Source organism: Octopus sinensis, linkage group LG7 (genome assembly GCF_006345805.1).
Source record: "Octopus sinensis linkage group LG7, ASM634580v1, whole genome shotgun sequence".
Lineage (NCBI taxonomy): Eukaryota > Metazoa > Mollusca > Cephalopoda > Octopoda > Octopodidae > Octopus > Octopus sinensis.
Genome location: NC_043003.1, coordinates 54,624,154 through 54,644,575, shown reverse-complemented (window position 1 = coordinate 54,644,575; position 20,422 = coordinate 54,624,154). Strand labels below are relative to the sequence as shown.

At 33.7% G+C, this 20,422-nt stretch overlaps 1 protein-coding gene across 1 annotated transcript in view; it reads left to right on the top strand.

Annotated features, from left to right (window-relative positions):
* LOC118764136 overlaps window positions 1-8,505 on the top strand; it is a 99,182-nt gene extending 90,677 nt beyond the window's left edge. Inside the window, exon 5 of the mRNA XM_036504405.1 lies at window positions 8,357-8,505. Coding sequence (XP_036360298.1) covers window positions 8,357-8,505 — 149 coding nt within the window. The remainder of the gene's footprint in view (window positions 1-8,356) is intronic.
* The last annotated feature ends 11,917 nt before the right edge of the window (window positions 8,506-20,422 follow it).

The following is a 20,422-nucleotide window of genomic DNA, read 5'->3' as shown; positions in this document are numbered from 1 at the left end:
AATAACTTAATGGTCACTTTTAAAGACAGACTTTCGTGCTAATTTTGAACTTGACATTGAGGACCGAGTCACTTAAAGTATTAAATAAAATATAATTTGTAAAACAGAAGAACTACTATTCTATGCAGTCTAATTGAATGGAGAAGACATGAATTGCAATTAAAATCGAGTAATACAAAACACCGCAGAAACAACAAAATTATATGGTGACTATTGTAAAGCTATTTACCATTAGGAAAATAAACTTGCTTAAGTGAAATCACTTTGTGTAACCGGGTAAACATACGGATAACTATACGTACATATGCATGTTTATATCACTGCTCATTATACATATATATATATATATAATATTAATTAGAGACAAAACCACTATTATGCAAATCAAACAAAGAAAGACTTAATCCAATACATAAAAATTTTTATATAAATATAAATATAATTAACATATCCACTATCTTAATTATATTTAATTTATATAAAATTTTTTTATGTATTGGACTAAGTCTTTCTTTGTTTGATTTGCATAATAGTGGTTTTGTCTCTAATTAATATTATATTATATTTTACTATAAAATTGGATTCAATCCTAAATCTGATTTTTCCCTGTAAATTTGGATTTATTCCCTAATATTTATTATATATATATATACATATACATATATATACATATATATATATATATATATATATATATATATATATATATAATATATATATATATAATATATATATATATATATATATAGTACAACTCAAGGAAGGTAATAGATCATCGATTCTGTACCAACACGCCGAACAGGAACACGGGGGATCAATCAACAACATAGAAATTAAAATATTGTCCACGCATAGAACAGATGCAACAATCAGACAAATTACAGAGGCTACACACATAATAGAAAATAAACTTAGCCTGAAAAGAAAACTAGAATGGAACACTAGCACACACCACAACATATGACGGTAGGGGATCCCGAAAACATAATAAATACACAGATAAATAAACAAATAGAAATAAATAACTATTTTTCTTTTCGATTTATTATTATTATTACTAGTATTGTTGTTATACATACATACAAGCATATGTAATGATAATAATAAGTGGATGTAAACACATGAACAAAATAAAAATAAACAAAAACAACAACAACAGAAACAAATTACATGAACGTATATAAACAGAAGATACAAATATTACAGGCATCCCCACACACACACACACTAAATAAGCATAGACGCACATAGAGATATAAGCATGCGCAAATGAAGACATACAATAGAAATACAAAATGGCTGACGGTTAGTAAGTTGAGACACAATTAAGAAAGCAGAAAACAAAGGACCACTGATGCTGTCACAGGAGTGTGACGAAAGAACTCTGGCCGAAATAAAATTAAGATTAATGTAAAAAATAAATAACACTGAAGCAAAGTAACACCAAATATATAGGGCGTGCGTTTTTATTGGCTAAACTGGTAAAATGACCATTCCGAAATATAACAATATATATAAATATACATATATATACATATTTACACACTGCATTGCGCCTATGGTCCGTTTATATATATATATATATATATATATATATATATATATATATATATGAATTTATATAAATAAGGATAAGACCGATATTTAAATACCGATCTCATCAGGTGGCCAGCATGGGAATAAGCACTTTCAAAGGCAATAGTTATTAAAATTATAATTTAGGGTATCTAAGAGATACCACCACGCTGGAAATAGCAGCCAAAACATGACTCTAAAACTACATTAAACATTTAATCTGGTTTTAGGGTCATTTTGGCTGCTATTCCCAGCGTGGTGGTATCTCTTAGTTACCCTAAATTATAATTTTCATATATTTATATATATACATATAAATATATATATATATAGGGAAAGTTTACGAAAAAAAAACAAAAGACGAAGACAGATGGTGTACAAAACAAATAGATGTATTAGTATAGCGCTCAGGAATAGAAAATGTCTTTTACGTTTCGAGCCTATGCTCTTCTACAGAAAGGTACACAGAAAAAAAAGGAGACAAACAAGGAAAGAAAAAAAATGTGTGTAGTGGCTAACGATCTATCATGGCGTATATATATATATATATATATATATATATATATATATATATATTCATTTATTCTTTTAAAATTATTTGCTGCGCACTCGCACATACGCATATGCCCGCGCGTGCGTGCATGTGTGAGAGTGAGTGTTAAAACCTACGCTGCAGATATAGACATATTCATGTGAAACGTGTGTGTAGCTTTCGAAAATGCGCATTAAATTGTTAGATCGAATTCCTATTCGGAACATCAACTGAAAGGAAATTAACTTCCGTGTATTCCACAGATACCTATAGCCACGAGTACTTTCTCAAGTTAAATCAGCTTCGGTCACTGTGACAGGAAACAACTTGTGTTGTGCAAAATGTACTTCTGTCAGAATGAAAGAAAGAAAAAAAACTGATGGCATGGAGCTGTTTTATTTTTCAATACCGAAAAACTGATTTTGCTACCTTAAATAAATCCATTACCACTACTCAAAAAAATACATATCACTGCTCATAAAGATTATCAGTGTATGTTTTTTCTTTTCGAGATTATGAACAACTGACCGATACAAATATATATATATATATATATATATATTATATATATATATATATATATATATATATATATATTATATATATATATATATATATACACACACATACATACAAACTATATACACATATACACACACACGCACATGTAAATATACACACGCACTCTCACACACACACATATATATATATACTTCTTACTAATTGTGATAGACGGTGCAGCGTAACACCTGCATTGCTAGAAATAATAGTTAAAACCCCTTAGCAGCAAAGATACACAAGCCTATGCATTGACAGGGAGGTAACTGCCCCACAGCGTGCGCGATTATCATGCTAGTCTAGTTTTGCTTAGAATTAAACCTCATCATTTTGCTATCACAACAGGAGTTATCTTCTTAAATTCAGAATCCCAAGTAGTATCAATGCTATCTTTTTATTTCTTTTATGTGTTATAGTAATATGCGTTTTCTATATATATATTAGTAGGCAGAGCGCCTTATTTCTCTTTAAACTGTGTTACTGTTCCTTGGATCCGAACATTCTTAATGAAATGAGCTCCCAATTTTTGTAATATTCTGTGAGTCTCATTCATCAGCATCAATATACCTTTCGTAATTTAGAATTATGGTGAACATGTCAACTAAATATTCATTTAATTCCTATTTCGCAAACAACCAGCAATTACTTCGTAAAATTCATACAACCATTCATCACATTTTAAAATGCCGATATTAATTACCTCGGAGTTTAGAACATTTTTTATTCATTTATTTTTCACGTTTGCATATTCAAGACCATTAAAACCTACTCCATGTAAGATGACGTTTCACCACTCCTTTAAAGTGGTTGTCTTAATTTCAGGGACCCTATTATGCGTCTGTCATAATTTCATATGTTAATCCTTTTTATTTTGCACGCGATTTAACATTTTAATTGTAACTTTCAAACAAGAGAATTTCTGGTCCGTTTTTGGTTTGACATTTTGCATTGTGTCATTCAAACTATTTACCCCTTCGTTAGTCACATGAGGTGTGTTGTCATCCGAATTTTTTTTTAAACTCATAATTTCTATTTGGCAACTTATGTTTTTCCCTTTTTGTGTTTTGCTCCCTTACTCTACTCTTCTGAGTGAGGCTGTGTTAATGTGGTGGGCGCAGTCACGGCTCACCCATGTTTGCATTGGGGTGTGTAAACACCCCATGTGACTAATCATATTCGGAAAGGTCAGATGACTCACAAAATTTAACTTATCGGAAGAGCTATTTTAGTGTGCATCCTACGTCACTATAGGAGATGTGAAGTGAAAATAAAATCAAACGAAAATGAAACGCCCAAAACAGAAATGAAGAAATGATTTTGTTAAAGTAAAACTGTACAACCGCATACCGTGTAAAACTTAGGAAATCTACTCACAAGCACATATATATATGTATATATACATATATTTTGTAAAGGTTAGTACCGGTTTCAGCTTTTTTAACTAAGAGTAAAACAAGACAATTAACTTAAACAAAAAATTAAATGAAATGTTTTCTAATTATTTCCATAGTCTTCAAATACGTAGGAGATTTTTTTTTCTTGTCTGCCTCTCTCTTTCTCTTTGTAAAGGCTCGGTAGTTAGTAGCAGATCTGAAAAAAATAGTCTTTATGGGTGCAGAGAAATATGTTGTTCTGAAGTTTGATGGTTTAAGCAATAACAGTCGAGGATGGAGGAGAAGAAGAAGAAGAAGAAGAAGAAGAAGAAGAAGAAGAAGAAGAAGAAGAAGAAGAAGAACATTCCTTTACTAAGATGGGACCATAGCATAAATCAGATCCTCCAAACGCACACCATCATAAAGAGTAAAGACAACTCAAGTCAATAAAAAATCTTCTAATTCAAGCCGAAGTACACTCGTCAACAACATCGAAACGGACAGCAAAAAATTGCGGAAGACCTAACTGTGATATATACGTCAACGTAATTGAAGGACCGGAGTTCCTGAAACAGTGTCAACGTTTTCTGGGAAAACCAACTTCACGCGTGCTTCGGAAAACCTAATATATATGTTTATATATATGTTTTAACTTGCTATATATATGTTTATATATATATTTTAACTTGCTCAGGGTGTCAAAAGCAATACATTGGTCAAACTAAAAACAGTCGACGTCAGAGGATTACCGTTCATAGATCTCAGATGAAAATACAGGAATACCAAAAAAATAGCAATAAGTGAACATTTGCGCCAGTAATGAGCAACCCGTCTTTAGAATTTTCCCCTCTATAAATTCACGGACAATGCAACCTATAATCAGCGCATTAGCAAAGAAATATTGTATCACAAAATATAAACATTTTTGAATACTTCTACCACAGATGATACTACTACAAGGATCTTAGAATAATACCCATGCAAATATTAAAAACGATAGATATATTAAGAAGAGTAGCTACCCACGAATTTACACACGCACACAAACACACACACACACACACACACTTGACCGTGTTATCTCCCCTACTTTCCCCTTCCCGTCTGACCATTCTGTCCGAGCCAGACGCCATGATAGATCGTTAGCTACTACACACATTCTTTTCTCTCCTTGTTTTATCTGTGTACCTTTCTGTAGAAGAGCGTAGGCTCGAAACGTAAAATACTGTTTCTATTCCTGAATGCTTTACCAATACATCTGTTTGTTTTGTACGCCACCTGTCTTCGTCTTTTGTTTTTTTCGTAAACTTTCCCTTTATATATATCAATATATAACTCTGTCAGATTTGCCAAATACCTCATTGACCCATTCCATGATGTGGAGTGATGCAAACACAATGCGAGGCCAGATAGCTGGTATCAATAACAGGAGTAGGTTCTGATAGAATGGAAGACTCGTTATCGTTAACGTAACTCCACACCATGGCTATGACCCTTACCCGCACAAGATGCTGAAAATGTGTGATAAGTTTAAAATATACAGTGACTAAAAAATAAGGGGACAATTTTTTAAAGAATCTCATAACATAAAACAGAATACATTATATCATGCCGTAGATAAGCACTAAAAATATATAACGAAAACGTTGACATTTCAAAACTTCTGTTTAATAACAATCCACACTCTTATAAACTTGTAAATGAAGTACTGTCCAATATATTCTATAAATTCAATTGCAAATGTGGAAAATGTAAATGTATTAATTCCAATTGTTAAATTTTCAAACATAACTATCCCTACGTCATTCAACTGCGTAAAACCTAGTATATATATACAACACCAATGTCTTGACAACCTAATTTTACGACAGGTAACAATTGCTCTATACTACTCCAAATTGCACAAATTAACTTGAAAGATAAAACTGGCTATCAGTAGAGAACAACATCTATTCTTTACAAACTAACCCTTTAAATCAGTTGGGTATAATAATGAATGCAACATCTATAACGCACGTTGATGATAAAGAAAAACACAGTGAAAGCATACATCAGTCACAAACGAAGACGATCCTCTGATTCAATGCATATTGCACTAACACTCAAAATTAAAATTCCGGTACTAAACTACTACAAAAAATAAACTACACTATACCTTTACTGGTGAATCTAGCCGCTTAACTCATATTCAGTTTGTATAAAGTTTACGGAGCTACTGTCGAGGACATGCCTGATATCGCCAAGAGAAATTTCCACATCTTAACGCCAAATCGTCGATAAGTATCCTAATCAAGCAGCTCAAGATGGCGGAGTCAGAATCAGGCATGTTTTAAATGAGGTCATCATGCGGAAGTTTTACATGATTGAGGGTAGTTCATGTGGGGCAAAAACCGGAACCACACAGCATGGTGGGCTCACTTGCCTTCTTGATTTAAGACCAATTGTCTGCTGTGTCTAGGAAATCGTTTGACCGCCCCGTGACCTAACGAAACCAAGTGCACGATATATTGGAGAGCGTAGCATGCGATAGGCGGATGGACGGAGCCCGACTGATCTGACCATGCTATCAGTTGGGTGAATGCATCAAGTCCGTGTCTGGGATGACAGACGATTTTGTTGGAATGATGTGTTTCTATGTGTATCCAGTTGAGCATGAGTACTGTTCTTCAGAGAGTACCTTATTTATGATTGCTGCATATATTTGTCCTAGTATTTTGTTTCGTTCCTGGTTGCGTGACTTAGTAACTTACACTAATTCCGAGCTTTTTAAGGATATGAGTACGAACATTTGCAAACGTTGATAAATGTTTAAAAACATTAGAGCCTTTCCCAAATCAAGGCAAAAATGCTAACATCTCATACCAAAATATTAAAATAAAACTAGATCAAAAAGTAAAACTAGAATAAAGTCGTGCTTTCAATGAAACTCCTATACACGGTCATATATACACCCAATAATTCAAACACACACACACATACACACACCAATATTCACAATACACATAAGTACATAAAAGCAAATTATGATTAAAGTTAGTCACTTTTCTTTCACTACAACTTTCGCGTAGAATTAGTCAAAGGAATTATATAAACCAAAACCGTTTTGAATTTAACAGAATTTTCTTTTGTTTTCAGAGCCATAAAATGACATATTGTGAATTTCTGGCTGGTTCATTTTGTAAATATACTATATCAATAAGACTTTTGTTACGCTGTTGTAATTAGCTGGGCAGAATTTGTTATTTTTTGCGATAAAACTGTGATATTAAGTCAGACATTTTGTCGCCTTGTTTTGACATTATTTGTTATTTCTAGGTAGTAAATTTAGAAGATAGATAGTTGAAGATAGATGAAGATAGAGACTTGCTTTCCTTCTACTTGTGGTAGCTGCTGCTACTGAGATTGTCGTTTAATCTCAGATCAGCTATAACTTTATAAAAAAACCTCAATAACTCAGACCTATATCATCGCTTTTTTATGATAGCTGGTTGTGGTTTGAGAGTAATTTGACTAGTGTTTCTAGCAGCTCCAAGGACTCTATAGGGTTACAGTCATTATCTTACTGTTGTTTATCTGATGGTGAATCCCAATACTGCGCATATGATGAAGAGAAGATTCCAGTTTTGATTTCATACATTGTACGTCTAGAATATTTATCCATGTATACCTCGTTGTTTTACGACTGGTAAATATAGTGACAATGATATTTAACTATTATTTCTAGCAAGTCGAACGATCTTTATTGCCTCAGTATGTATTCATTAAGGAAAGCATATTACTGCTGAGAGAAACCAACATCGTTTTATTAACATTTGAGTGTAGAATAATTAGTTTTCGGAACGAATAGGTCGTGATTAAGTTTAGAGTCGGCTGCAAAAACCACTAAGAATTTAAAGTTTGTAAAGTGTAGATATGAATATACAGAAGGAAATATAAAGGGAAGAGATGCTTAAGACATAATCAGAAGGCACAGATTTATAGATCGACTGGGAGAATGGGCGATCTACATGGAGAGCTGTTGTTCAGATCTGACCATTTGCAAATTCTAAATCATGAGGGACATATTGGGCCCTTGATTATACTGTCTTATTTATCCAAGATAATCCCAAATGTCGTTTTCTTTTAGAGATGATTGTCTACGATTTGAGATAGAGAGTGAGAGAGAGAGAGATAAATGGAATCGCTACTACTTCTAGCAGGTTGAACGCTAATGAAAACTTTAATCTCGTGATATGATTAAAGAAAACTTTCCAGGTTGCTTGTGAAATGTTGTTGTCGTTGTCATTTCTATTCTTTGTTGTTATTGCTACTTTTGTAGCTGCTGCTACTACTAAAGTTCCTTTGTTTTTCTCAGAATTAATGATAACTATGGTGAATTATATTCCAACCACTATAACACACTTTTTTTCATATTTCCGTCAGTATGCTTCGCATTATGTTGTCCAAAAATTGTACTCCCACTTTTAAGCTGGTAACCAAAGAATTGAATGTAACTTGGCAGCTATTACAAGCAAGTGGAGCGACCATGTTAATCCTCGTTACCTCGTAAGTATATTGTTAAATGGCGTTCATTAGCCAGTGAGCTTCGTTTGAAGAGTGTCAATATTAAGTATCAGAATAAGGTGGCGAGCTTCCAGCATCTTTAGCACGCCGGACAAAATGCTTTGCGGCATTTACTCCGTATTTACGTTCTGAGTTCAGATACCACCGAGATCGATAAAATAAGAAACATTTGAACACTGAAGTTGATGTAATTGACTTACATCTTCCCCCGAAATGGCTGGCCTTGAGCCAAAATTTGAAACCAATACTAAGTACTAGAATGAAGGCTGCGAGGTGGCGGAATTGTTGGAATGCCAGGCAAAATGTTTTTCAGCTTTTCGTCCGTCTTTACCTTCTGAATCTAAATCCCTCTGAGATTGACTTTGCTTTTCATCCCACCGGGATCGATTAAAAAAAGGTCCAGCCGAACACTGAGGCCGATGTAATAGACTTACTCCCTCCTCTGAAATTGCTGTCCTTGTGCGAGAATTTGAAATTAATCATATTTTTCCAAAACCAGTTGAACATTGAGTTCGATGTCATCGAATTCCTCCCTCTCCCGAAGTTGCTGGCCTTCTGCAAAAATTTGTTATCAATTTATATTCTTTCGAAATTTTGGGGGTTAAGTTAACTTTTACTCATAGAGAGTTTCGATTGGGTTATGTTATATCATGCATTCTAAAAGTAATTCTTTCTGCTGATAGTGGAAACCTAATCAAATATTACATTACGCATGAAGTACAGTGCGGGGTGTTCTACATTGAGATAGATATTCAGTTATCGTTCACAATTTCTCTTCGTCATTTTCACAGTAAGTCTTTCTCTCTCTCTCTCTCTCTCTCTCTCTCTCTCTCTCTCTCGCTCTCTCTCGCTCTCTCTCTCTCTCTCCTTCTCTCTATCGCCCTCTTTCCATTAGATTTCAGTGAGCCAATGATCTCTCCATTGCAAATAGGCAACCAAAGACACCATTGTTCTTCGTTCTCATATAGCGATGGAATGTAAAAAGCATTGCATTCTGGAATAAAGTTCCGCACTCAAGTGAAGTTGAAAATCTTATATAGTGATAGCGACGGAAGCGAAACTTTCGTAAGTGAAATACTATGATGTTCAGAAGTACGTAGTACTCAAACGTTGTCAACAGCTTGATTTGCCTGTTCAAAGTTATAAATAAGATCTCTCACTTGTTTACAGCGAACTTGATTTTTCACAAAGACGCACTCATACATACGTACAGTTAGATACAGAATTAGATAAAGATATATATACACAGAGATATATGTACAGATATATACACACAAATTCATCTACTATATGTATATGTATATATATATATGTATGTGTGTGTGTGTGTGTCCATATAGTTATATATGCGTATGTGTGTGTAGAAAGATACACATACCCATATATATAGTCATATATTATGCATATATATATATATAATATATATATATATGAATATCTAACTATCTGTCCATCTATATATTTACCGATACATATATATATATGTGTGTATGTGTGTGTGTGTGTATGCGTGTGTATATATATATATATATATATATATATATATATATATATATATGCACATATATATTCATATATATGTATATATATGTGTGTATATATATATTTATATACATATATATATATATATATATATATATATATATATATATATACATAAATGAAAGTATGTATGTATGCATGCTTGTATGTATATGTGTACATAACACTCTTTTCTTTCCATTTAATGTGTTTTGTGAATGGAGTCCAAATGCTTTCATTTAACAACGAAATAGTTAATATTCAATTTTTAATGCATGTAAAAGAACGATATGAACATTAACTCATTTGTACAGGTATTGAAATTAGTCTTAATTGATCTGAAATCACCAGGTGATTGAAAAGATTTCGAATAGTGTTAATGAACTAAGTGAAATTGTGTTGCATTGTTCAAATGTCGTACTGCGTGAAAACATTTTCTGTAAGGACGCTTATGTTGGAAAACGACCATATTGTAAGCAAGGAGACTATATAGATTTTTCAATGTATTCAATTATACATACATATAAGCAAGTACATATATATACATATATATATACATATATATATATACATATATATATATACATACATATATATATGTGTGTATGTATATAAGTATATATACATAAATAATTATATATATATATATATATATATATATATATAATATATATATATATAGGTATGTACATATATGTATGTATGCATATATTTATATATTATCTATATATATATATACATACATATATCGATAAATATATATATGTATGTATATATACATATATATACATATATATATACATACATATATATATATGCTAATACATATGTATGTATATATGTATGCATATATATATATACACATATGCATATGAATGTATTTGTATATGTGTATATATATACATGTACATATATGCATATACATATATATATATATATATATATATATATATATGTATATTCTCACATATAAGCACACACTCACACACACACACACACCACACACATATATATATATATATATATATATATTATATATATATAAATTAATACATTTATTTTCTTCTAATTTACTTTAGTATCGATTTTTTGATTTTTTTTTTATTAATATTATTGTGTTTTATTATCATGAATGAATTTCCTGCAGCAGCAAATGTAAAATCAATTTCATTTTATAAAATACTATTGGCTATTGAAAACCGAAGGAGGGTTTTCAATCAGCTGAATTTCGTATTATTTTATCCCTTGAGTTATAACTTGCCAAATTTCAGAGTTTAATAGATATAGTTAAATATTTCACTAAAAAAGAAAACATTATTATATAAAATAAAATATTTTCAATAAACCATAGATATAAAAAAATATAAGAATAAAATGAGGAAGAAAGATGGCGTCTGTATTTGTAATTCAGACATTTTTATTTACGCTTCTTTTTAAGTTTATTATTTATTTACTCTTCTTCGAACTACGCAGTTCCAATGCTTTTTGGTCTTTCTAATTCTCCTTCCTCTCTGACGCTCTGTGCTTTCAGTGGTCTATTTTTTGTTCTCTTTTTATTTTTTGTCTTCATCTTCTTTGCTCTTCTCTCCTTTCTCCTCTCTTTGTTTCTCTTTCTGTCTTCCCCATATTTTTATTATTTTTGCTTGTAATCGCCAATCTTTTCCTTCTTTTTCTTTGTCAAATTACTCTTTATTACTTTGCTCAACCCCATGTTTTTCAGATTTCTCTCTGTCGCTCCTCTCTTTATTGGTATATACTACTTTTCTTTATTTTCTCCCTTTTATCTATCATTTCAACCAAATCCTCCTACATACATTTACACACATACATACATACACACACAAACAGACACACATAGACACACAGAAACACACTCACACAGACACACACACACGCACACACACACACACACACACACTCACACACACATGAATTCTCTCAGTGAAGGTGTGTCTCTCACACCCGCTTTCACTCACTCTTCTGTCTCTTACTTCTCCAAGAGTGATTCCCCAATGATACAGGAAATAAATTAAATGTAAAATTTAATAGAATCACAGACATTTTTGATTTCCCAACCCCAGCGCCTATTCTACCAGTAAAAACGCCAACGGCACCACCGAAATCATAACGAGCACCTTAAGCATAGCCACCGACAACACCAAGACAACCAACAAATCTCCAGCTTTTACACCATTGACATCACTACGATTACCTGCTTCATCACAACCACTGCTACCCACTCCGTAACCACGACCACCAGCACTACCACCAAAACTACTATAAACATTAGTGCTACCAGCAGCACCATTACAAACCACAACTGGCATGGTCACCACCACTCTCCACCGAAAAAGCTACCATGTAAGTCATAAACAACACTACCAACAAGAACATCACCAGAGGTAACACCACCGTTGACAGTACCAGCACTGTCATCATCATCTGCATTACTGCCATTACATAGGCGCCGTCAACACCAACTACTTCGTCTCAATCTTTGTTTTGGCTATTAATGCTTTTAGAAACCACCAATTTCCATAAAATAATGAGTTTGCTTAAATTTATGAACAAAATGAGAAATAAACATTATTTTAAAAATCAATTAAAACAATGAGAAATAATGTACTTTTAAAGTTTACAGACATTCGTTTCTTTAGGTTTTGCTTTGTGAATATTTGCTTTGAATTTAAACCTAGTGAGGGTTCATTACAGATTTTCTCCCAGTTTAGACCAAAATTTCAAAATGTTCTGCTTCTACGACCGTAAAATTTCTGCTCTGTTCTTCTCTGAAGTGAAGTTACTTTCTCTTTGAATTAAGAATATCTCTCTCCCCATATCCCCCTCTCACCCCACCTCTCTCCGTATATGTGTATGTATATATATATATATATATATATATATATATATATATATATGTGTGTGTGTGTGTGTGTGTGTGTGTGTGTGTGTGTGTGTGTGTGTGTGCTGAGACCCCCTTCGGTCATGACTGACCATGGGATTGCACCTAGGAATTTACCTTCCCAGACACAAATCCGTGAAATTAAGTGTCTTGCTCAAGAACACAACAGTCAGCCGGGTCCGGAATTCGAACTCACAAACTCGCGATCGTAAGCTCGACGACCTAACCACTGACCAATATATATATACAGGGTGGGCCAAAAGTAGACTTACAGTTATCACGTAGGCACTTTAAATTTCTTTTTCATTACATTTGAATTTCTATCATACCATGATAATGACTATGCACATCTAAAACAATGTTTAATCTCTCGAATGCCTGAAATATCCTCCTTCAACATTGCAACATTCTTCAAACATTTTCAGAACACTCCTGCACACAGTACGGCACAAATTACAATCTCCATCAATTTCAGTGAATGCGTCAGAAATGTAATCTCTTAATTTATGTACTGTTCTGGGATTCTTCTTATACACCTTGTTCTTTAAACACCCGCCAAAAAGAAATCCATTGGCATCAGATCTTGATTTAAATTGTTTGCCATGGCTCAGACATTAAAGTGCCTGTGAAAAAACAACAATTACAAACTGGAAATGGAGATTGACAAAATTAAGTAAATTAGCATAGAGTAATGGTTTCATATTTTTTTATAATTAAGATCTAAACTTTTAATATGTGAATGCCAAAAAGATAGTTGAATAACTTTACACCTACTTTTGGGCCACCTTCAATATATGTAAGTGTGTGTGTGAGCGTGAGTGTTTGTGTATGTGTGTGTGTGGTGTGTGTGTGTGTGTGTGTGTGTGTGTGTGTGTGTGCTGAGACCCCCTTCGGTCATGACTGACCATGGGATTGCACCTAGGAATTTACCTTCCCAGACACAAATCCGTGAAATTAAGTGTCTTGCTCAAGAACACAACAGTCAGCCGGGTCCGGAATTCGAACTCACAAACTCGCGATCGTAAGCTCGACGACCTAACCACTCACCAATATATATATACAGGGTGGACCAAAAGTAGACTTACAGTTATCACGTAGGCACTTTAAATTTCTTTTTCATTACATTTGAATTTCTATCATACCATGATAATGACTATGCACATCTAAAACAATGTTTAATCTCTCGAATGCCTGAAATATCCTCCTTCAACATTGCAACATTCTTCAAACATTTTCAGAACACTCCTACACACAGTACGGCACAAATTACAATCTCCATCAATTTCAGTGAATGCGTCAGAAATGTAATCTCTTAATTTATGTACTGTTCTGGGATTCTTCTTATACACCTTGTTCTTTAAACACCCGCCAAAAAGAAATCCATTGGCATCAGATCTTGATTTAAATTGTTTGCCATGGCTCAGACATTAAAGTGCCTGTGAAAAAACAACAATTACAAACTGGAAATGGAGATTGACAAAATTAAGTAAATTAGCATAGAGTAATGGTTTCATATTTTTTTATAATTAAGATCTAAACTTTTAATATGTGAATGCCAAAAAGATAGTTGAATAACTTTACACCTACTTTTGGGCCACCTTCAATATATGTAAGTGTGTGTGTGAGCGTGAGTGTTTGTGTATGTGTGTGTGTGTGTGTGCGTGTGTGTGTGTGTGCGCGCGCGTGTGTGTGTGTTGGTTTACACCCTTTACCATAAGAGAGAATGCTTGCTCCACGGTAGCTGGAGTGAATTTAGAACTTGAATGTCACAAACTAAACTACCAACAAGAGAGACGGAGACAGGCAGAAACAAGGAAAATGCCCCTTGTATTTGAATGCTATACAAATTTTCTTTTAAAAATATTTTTCTTTTAATTTTTCCCAAATTTAATTGTTTTCCATAATTACAGTTGAAATAGTGTCAATGACTGAAACCGGTACTGAAATGTTTTTTTATAAAATTATTTTATATTCTACCTTGACTTTTTCCATATATATATATATATGTCCGGTCTTCGGCATGATAGATCGCTAACCACTACACATTCATTATTTTCTCTCCTTGTTTTTTTCTGTGTTCCTTTCTGTGGAAGAGCGTAGGCTCGAAACGTTAAAGACTTTTTCACGTCCTGACCGTTTTACCAATACACATGTTTGTTGTCTACACCACCTGTCTTCGTCTTTTGTTTTTTTTGTGAATTATCCCCACATATATATATATATATGTATATATATATATATATATATATATATATATATTATATATATATATATATATATATGTATATATATATATGTATATATGTATGCATATAGTAAATAGAAGACAAACCTATTACAATGGGAAAGATAACCTATACGTTTGTCACAAGAGCAAAGCGCATAAAAAGATATAGATAAATCACTTCTCGCCATAATATCTCACAAACTCTTCCTATATGAGAAATTCTGATGGTGAAAGGCAGCTATGAGATCGGTCTACCTTTTAGAACCAAATAGGTATTCGTCGACGTACGGCACGCCGTGTTTAGATGAAAAGGTACACTTAATAACATACTCCTAGTTGTACTGTATTAAGACTACAACAGTAAATTGTCATAGTATTCTAAAAGTACACTCTCTATGCAAATGTAGGTTCAGTTCCTGCAGTCATTCATTTTTCTCGTGACTTCCCATTAATCTGAATCAATACAACTTTCCTACACCCCACAACATACATCTTCTTCCACTGATGCTTTCCAAACAACGCCTGAAAGCGATAACATTTCTATTATATTTCTTCTTGCATCAAAGGCTTCTATCTCGCTTCATTCCTCTCTGAATTCATTGACCTGGGTAATGTCAACGATTACATCCTTTCGTGACTCGCAGGGTTTCTTTGCATGCTGCGAACGCTGACTAAAAAACCAATACTTATGCAATACCCAGATCATTAGACCAACTAGTTTCATGCCCCCAAAATACTTCATACAGTCACAATATTTAAAGAAAGATTGTATTAAAAGTTGTTAACTACTTAAAGTTGGGTGGGGGCAGATGGTACTGGAAACATAATGTCACAAACCTTTCGGAAAGATTATTTTGTATTGTGTGTATTGTGTGTAAGCACTTTCGTTGATTAGCTTTTCAAACATATGTGCCCTGATTTACTGCGTATAAAGAAGGTGTTTTCATATATATGCGTAAAATTAATGCTTACTGTTAGAAAGCAGGGTTGCATATTAATAAAGACCAAGCCACTGTGTATTGATCTTTCAAAGCTGTCACATTGAGTATCCCTCGTTAGCTCTCTATGGCTTTTGTATGCTTATCTAGCCCCAGGTTAGTCCAAAATCACAACAAAGATGATAGACGTTACATTGTTGGCCATCACGTCTTTTTATCTACAATTACTGCGCTGATATGTGCAAATGTGAGGTAAAGGAATGTTTCTGTTATCTTTGTTAATCGAAGAAACGCACCGGGCCACTTGATTCACCGTGCAACTGTAAATTACTGTGAAGCCCACAGCAGAATGGAAAAGGTGTACTCGATCAGAGTCTAATAGCACCTTTTTTTTATACTTGTGAAAAATGATGAGCAAGCCTTCATTGTATTTGAAGCGAGTGAAGCTATAATGTTAGTTTTGTTTTTTTCAAGCTGCTGTAGTCTCCTTAATCTAACTAAATTAAGACAGACAAATAAGTACTGCCGTTAGCTATTCTTGAAATTTCTGAGTGTTTTGGACGCGCAACAGGTGAACCTACTTTGGGATGTAATTTCACTTAAGCCAGTACTTCTAAGATAATGTTTTATTACATATCAATCAGTGCCGTGCGGTAGTCAAGGTACTCATCCATATTCATTATTTTCGTTTCAGGGAGAAGCTAACGATTCTGTCTATTTTTTTACGCAAACTGTAATGACGAGATTTCACTAAATTATGTTTTTATGGTCCATTCGATACAACGGAAGTTATGCTGTTGCATAAAATTTTATATGATTTTCAAAAAGATTCTGAGTTCCACAGCAATATTTTTTGAACAACAACATTTTAGGAAAAGTATTCAGCCATATAAACAAAAAATCATATAGTTATTTCAAATATTCTTTCTCATTGAAAATGACAAATGTCCAGATCATTACAATGTTTTACTCCTCACAACGAATTCCTCTTTAAATTTTTCTCCAAACCTTATTTACTAGTGTCTGCCCACATTGACTACAACGCGTTTCTTTGAAATCCTGTTTTTCAGAGCAACGTTTAAGTTGCCTTGTACGTTATGTTGTTTTTCGCTGTGATGATCCTATAACATTTTTGTGGTTAACGTTGAAGTCTTCTTCAAAGCTAAAGTTTGCAGATGAGGTGTCATCAGATTGAAGTATAACAGTTATATAGTTAGACGGAATGGGAAAATATATTCAGTTACCGGAGATACGATTGCTATTTCTAGAAAGGAATGTGACTGCATAATGGGTGGCTCGAGCCTTGGAGATGCTGGAGTATATCTAAAATGGCGTATGTATTCATGTCGGTCATTGGTGAGATCGCTAGTGTTTATTGCATTGGTGTGCTACTTGTAACGGGATTTTATTTCTGAATGGTTGCATTTCTTGCGTGTTGCCGTGTTCTAGTAATGTTCGAGTGTCATTTATGGTATCTATGTAGCAGATGCATGATTTTACATATGTTATCAGGTCTACACTTTTTGCCTGTCTTTCCATATCTGAGTATATTACGTAGATTTATGGAATTCTCTATTGAGGTACCAGTATGGCTTTCTGTATTATCACTATTCAAATATTATCGAAGATAATAAAATTTGTTTTTACTTCCGTAAACGAGCTTTTAATTTGATTTGTATCATATTGCAATACATGTATGATTTGTATGTTTTGATTACATGATATACTTTTGTGAGAATATCAGGAATTTAAGTGTGCTGTTTATATAGTTGCAGTTGTGAGTCAGTATCCATAATCTCTGGTTGTGGAGGAATTTTGAGTGCTGGTGGTGATAAGAGTGATTGTTATCGTTGGTGTTTAATCTAGGCCGGTGCAAATGACAGTAATGGAGGGTCTGTTTTGGTTACGTTACTAGTGATTGAGTGTAGTGAATTAGTAAATGTGAATGTAATGGAGTTGTCAGAAATTTTATTGTTAGTGCCCTAATCGAGCAGATTTACGTCTAATAGGAGTCTGATTCTTAACAACATAACCATTTCTTTCTCAGTCACTACATTTTTAGGTTTAAATCAGCTATGTCCTTATTTATGATTTGAAATAGATTTGGTAGCGGTCTCTTTACTACGAGCTACCGATAACGAAGAAGCAATCTCGTAGAATCTGGGGTTTGCCGATAATTTTGTCCCTTGAATTCTTTTTTCAACACGTGGGTAATGTGTGAATTGAAGCTGCTGTAAATCGAATTGCTACAAAGAAGTTCCCAAGTTTGTAAAACAGTGTAGTCTCTGTTCGTTATGGTATCACTTACAACTGTAATGTCGGTTTCAAATTTGGGCACAAGGCCAGCAATTTCGGAGCGGGGATAAGTCAATTACATCGACAATGATGTTCAACTGGTACCTATCTAACCGACCTCAAAGGGATGAAAGGCAAAGTCGACTTCGCCGGAATTTGAACGTAGAAGATAAAGATGGACGAAATGTCGCAAAGCATTTTGCCAGGTGTGGCAACGATTCTGCCAGCTCACCACATTAGTAATACTGTAATGTTACTGAAATAATTGCGAGATGTAGTAATAATATTGTAATGTGTGGTACAAACTTCGTTATGTTGCTTATGAGGTCAAGGGTACGCTGTAAATTACTCAACATAGACAGTAATTCGATGAATCTGTTCTTCAGTTTCAGCGATAAGCAAAAAATTAATTTCAAAGTTCCTGCTAGGAGTAGATGTATTAATAAGTTTGACGATGTGCAGTATCTCTCAACCATCCACCACAACATGCGATAGTTAGTAATCGCATAATTAGAAGTCACTAAAAATATTATTAAATAATCCCAAACTCATATAAGCTATGCTTTTCGATGATGCTTTAATAAATCAAATTTTCAATATACATTAATTAATTCCTGCTCCGACAACATTGCTTTCAGCTTTACATTACACAGCCAGAAAAATATATTTATAGCTGAGATAGACATTGTTTTGTGTATCTAAGGACATCGCGTTCAAAACAACAATTATATAATAACTATTATTATCTAAAATTATGAGTAAAATGCGCAGCTTATCACCAAAGATGCCAAAGGTTGGTACAAGTCATCATTTGCACTTCTTGCACTCCCATAGCAGTCATGAATATAACTATTCAGATTATAATCTTTATAAACGCAGATTGAGGTTAATATTCTGAAGCAGTTCATAATATCACTCAACAAAATATGAAAACTGAACACCAATGAACTCCAATTCTCTGTCAGCGAGTACCCATTGTCTTATGTCAGTTGCAGTCATCAGACTCGGAAAAGAATACCAATAAGAACCAAGGATTTAATTGTCTTGCTAATGCAAATGAATATTAAGTTATTTGATTACATTGCTCAATTGTAGTAGTTTCAAAATTGTTCAAAATTGTTCATCCTGTTATATGAAATTGTTCTTAGTAATTCTGATCACGCGGTTACGTATTTTCGGCATATGAAACTTAGTTAGTTAGTTAGTTAGTTAATTTGGCTCAAAAGCAAATAGCAAGGCCATGTAGGGGGACATGGAGATGGAGTTAAGTACAGGGTGGTGTTCATGTAAAGAGTTCAGGCCACTTGAGGTCAAGGGAGGCTTTGAACAAAGCGGTCGTCGGCATCTTCACCATCTCGTCTGGCAGCTTGTTCCACGGATCCGCAACCCGGACGGAGAAAGCTCCTCTCCTTCGATTGAGATGAAATCGTCGCAGGATGAAATCGTCGCAGGTAGTTGAAAATGATCGGTAAACATCTAATCCAAATGAACGTGGATGTCTTGTTAGATGTCCGAAGACTGCGTTGTTAGCCTTGAAATAACTTTTCATATATATGTTATGTTATGGTTCGTAATAGTACAGACAAAAGTGCTTTCGTACATCATACCCACAATATGAAAAGATCTTCCAAGGCTAATATTGCAGCAATCAGTTGATATGGTTCAAGGCTAAGTCCTGCATAGTTAATTCTTGAGAAAATTATTTACCTATTTTATGAGATTTTGTATAAACTTTCAAAGACACATACATAGACACGAACACAGGCACAGAAAGTCCTCACGCACGCGCACACATACATTCATATGGGCATCTTTTGAAATCCACCTTCGAAAAGTTTGAAGGACGTTTCTTGATCAGCAACATGCAACACCATCAAACAACCAATCAAATGACAGCGAAAATGTTAAAATGTTACGACAACCAATTTCTTTATATTAATC